Source organism: Merops nubicus, unplaced genomic scaffold, assembly GCF_000691845.1.
Source record: "Merops nubicus isolate BGI_N331 unplaced genomic scaffold, ASM69184v1 scaffold32982, whole genome shotgun sequence".
NCBI classification, from domain to species: Eukaryota; Metazoa; Chordata; class Aves; order Coraciiformes; family Meropidae; genus Merops; species Merops nubicus.
In genome coordinates, this window is record NW_008594827.1 from 1 (window position 1) to 2,722 (window position 2,722).

The following is a 2,722-nucleotide window of genomic DNA, read 5'->3' on the forward strand; positions in this document are numbered from 1 at the left end:
CCGGGGCAAGCCTTTGGGTCTGTCACCCTTCTGGAGTTCCCGGCCACCTCCCCTGCCTAGCCCCATCTCCCTGGCACAGACCCGTGGGCACAGGGACACTCCCAGGTTGGGTGGGGTCCCTCTGCTGCGGAGTGCCGCTCCTGCTGCTTCTGTGGACGGTGGCGGGAGGGAAGCACAGGTCCCATGCAAGGCTCCTGAGGTCGTTCCCTCCTCCAGACAGAGGCCTGCAGCTGACCCCCCCTTTTCAAAGCCCCACAGTACTCGCTGGAGGTGGATCTCTCAGGAGAGCTAAGGGGTCCGTACTGGCCCTGTCCTGGCACATGCCCATCCCAGGGTCACAGCATGACCTGCTAGTTACCGCTCTGCAAGGCAGTCCCACACCACAGTAACCAGACCTGAACCTGACAGGTGACCCAACAACAACAGGAGTGTTCACGCTCAGACAATCAGCTGTTGCTGTCAGGGCTTTCATTTTCACCAGTGTGTATGGCATTCAAAATGGTTTCAACCCTTGCAAACAGCAGATAATGGACTGTTATTCTTGGGTGTGGGCGAGTGGTTTGGGCCTTGCTCTTTGGCCAAGATATTGGTGGAGGGGAAGGTGAAGAGTTCTCCAGACAGCAGCTACCTGTCCAGGCATAAGCGAGTTAGGAGGGTGCTCGGGTGGTGTTAACAGTCTTGACCATTTGCAGGAAGAGAGACTTGAGTATTGAGGAAAGCAAGTCAACAGTTGTTCTGGTGATGATACGTTTTCCCAAGCCCTTTTCTTCCCATCCCAGTTCCTCACTGGCTCTGGCAGCCAATTACTCCTCACGTGTCTGCTAGCATGTCTGAGGGATCTCATCGCTGCCCTCCCAGCACGAGCTTTCATCGCACAACTGGCTGACCAGATGCAGCCCAGTACTTGGAGCTACAGGCAGGCTTGCCCAGGACCAGGCCACCACCATTAAGCCCCCACCCTTGCTGCTGGAGCTGTTCCTTCATCAGCTTGATGCTGATCTGGGTCTTTTCTGCTGTTTCTGAACACAAGTTCTCATCTCATTCAGGTGTGTCATTCAGTGGAAGTATTTTGTAAATGCAAATAAAAAGAAATAAATCTATTCAATACCTCGGTCTCGAGGATGGGAAACAAGTAATGGAACTTCCCAGGTGGGGAAGTTTCACAGCTGCTGCCGCTGGTTAAGATCTCTTGCGGATGTAGCCCCTGGAGTATCTGTGAGTAGTCGGGAAGGGAGTCCCACAGACCTGTGAGGGCTTGGGGCTGAGCCCTGTCCACACCCCCTGCACGGCCACCACCGCCGCCAGGGACAGCCTCGCACTCCATCCTCTCTGATCTACAAGGGCGTGACATGGTGCAGGTAAATGTCCTGTCGGCCAGGGGCCAGCGGCACCACGGGCGTCTGTATCCATCAGGTAGAGCAAGGCAGAAGCGGGTACGTGGTGAACAAATTCTTTTGTGAACACTGGGAAACAGTTTTTACTCTTCAACTCTGTCAATATGATCTAGCTCTGTCTGTCTCTCTATATATGTACAAACAGTATATCACAATGTTGCCTTTTTTGTTGGAAATATCAAAGTACAAAGATTGTAAACCAAATCGGTGTAATAAAAGTTTCAGATGATTCACTGAGGTGGCTGCCAGCGGTGGGTCTGTGAGCACCGGTGCCAGGCAGGGCTTGGACACGTGGAGCCCCTGCATTGCTCAGAGGGCAGGAGGGGATGGAGGTCGGTCCCTTTGCTTAATTCCCTGCTGATGTCTCCTGAATGGGGTGGTCAAAGGACTGGGGCTATCAGGTATGTGCTCCACCCTGTCCTCAGGTGGCGCCTGTGGGGCAGAAGGAATCTGCTCTGTTTTCTTCCAGGGCCCAGGCAGCTGCTCCATTTTCAACCCTGTGGGCTGTGCAGGCCAGCAGTCCTGCAGGGACCTCTCTAGCTTGAAGTTACGTGAAACACAGACTTATTTTGGACAGGTTTGCACAGAAGAGCACTACTAGTTAAGGTAAGCATCTGGCTGTAAAGAATTCCCCTGTTTGCAGAGCAGGCTAGCACTGATCAAAGGCATAGTAACCCAAAGCAGGAGACCATGGTGGAGAGACTTAGAATTTATTGAAATCTTTTTTTTTTTTCACTTTTCACCACTCATATCTGAGACTCCAGACAGATTTTGCTATAAAAAGCAAATAAACCCTTGAGCAGAGCAATAGCCAGAAAAAGCTGCCAAGGATCTAGAAACAACATTCTCTCTATCCTCTACGCATCTCACGTTTTCCTCAGCTAAAGGGCGCCTGCCCTGAAGGTTAGGTCTGGACTGGACTGTCTAGGTGGTGCAAAGCTCATTGCTCTCTGAAGCATTTTCTTCAGGGGGGTTTGGTGGGGGGTGCTGCAGAGACCCCTGCCTCGCCGCTTCCTGGTTGGCCCACATGATTTGGTGAATGAGGTACTCGGTCTCCTGACCCACCTCTGCCAGGCGGAGGTCGAACTGGGTTAAAGCCTTGTTATCCGCCAGCCCCCTGAGCAGCTGCTTCCCACCGTCCTGCAAAGGGGTGAGAAGGAGGGGTCAGAGAGGGAGATCCAAAAGTGAGGTCTACTGCTCCCTTCCCTTCCTCCCCTGTGCAGCTTCTGCTGCTGGTGATGGGAAGCCCAAGAGATAGTGCCAAAAGAGACGAAGGCTTTCAGCCAAGCCCAAAATGTTGTTCACAGAAGAAGTACACAGGGAAAGAA

At 52.9% G+C, this 2,722-nt stretch overlaps 1 protein-coding gene across 1 annotated transcript in view; it reads right to left on the minus strand.

Annotated features, from left to right (window-relative positions):
- Positions 1-2,318: 2,318 nt before the first annotated feature.
- Positions 2,319-2,722, minus strand: part of TCTE1 (t-complex-associated-testis-expressed 1) — a 6,359-nt gene continuing 5,955 nt past the window's right edge. The window contains exon 4 of the mRNA XM_008935888.1: positions 2,319-2,534. Coding sequence (XP_008934136.1) covers positions 2,319-2,534 — 216 coding nt within the window. The remainder of the gene's footprint in view (positions 2,535-2,722) is intronic.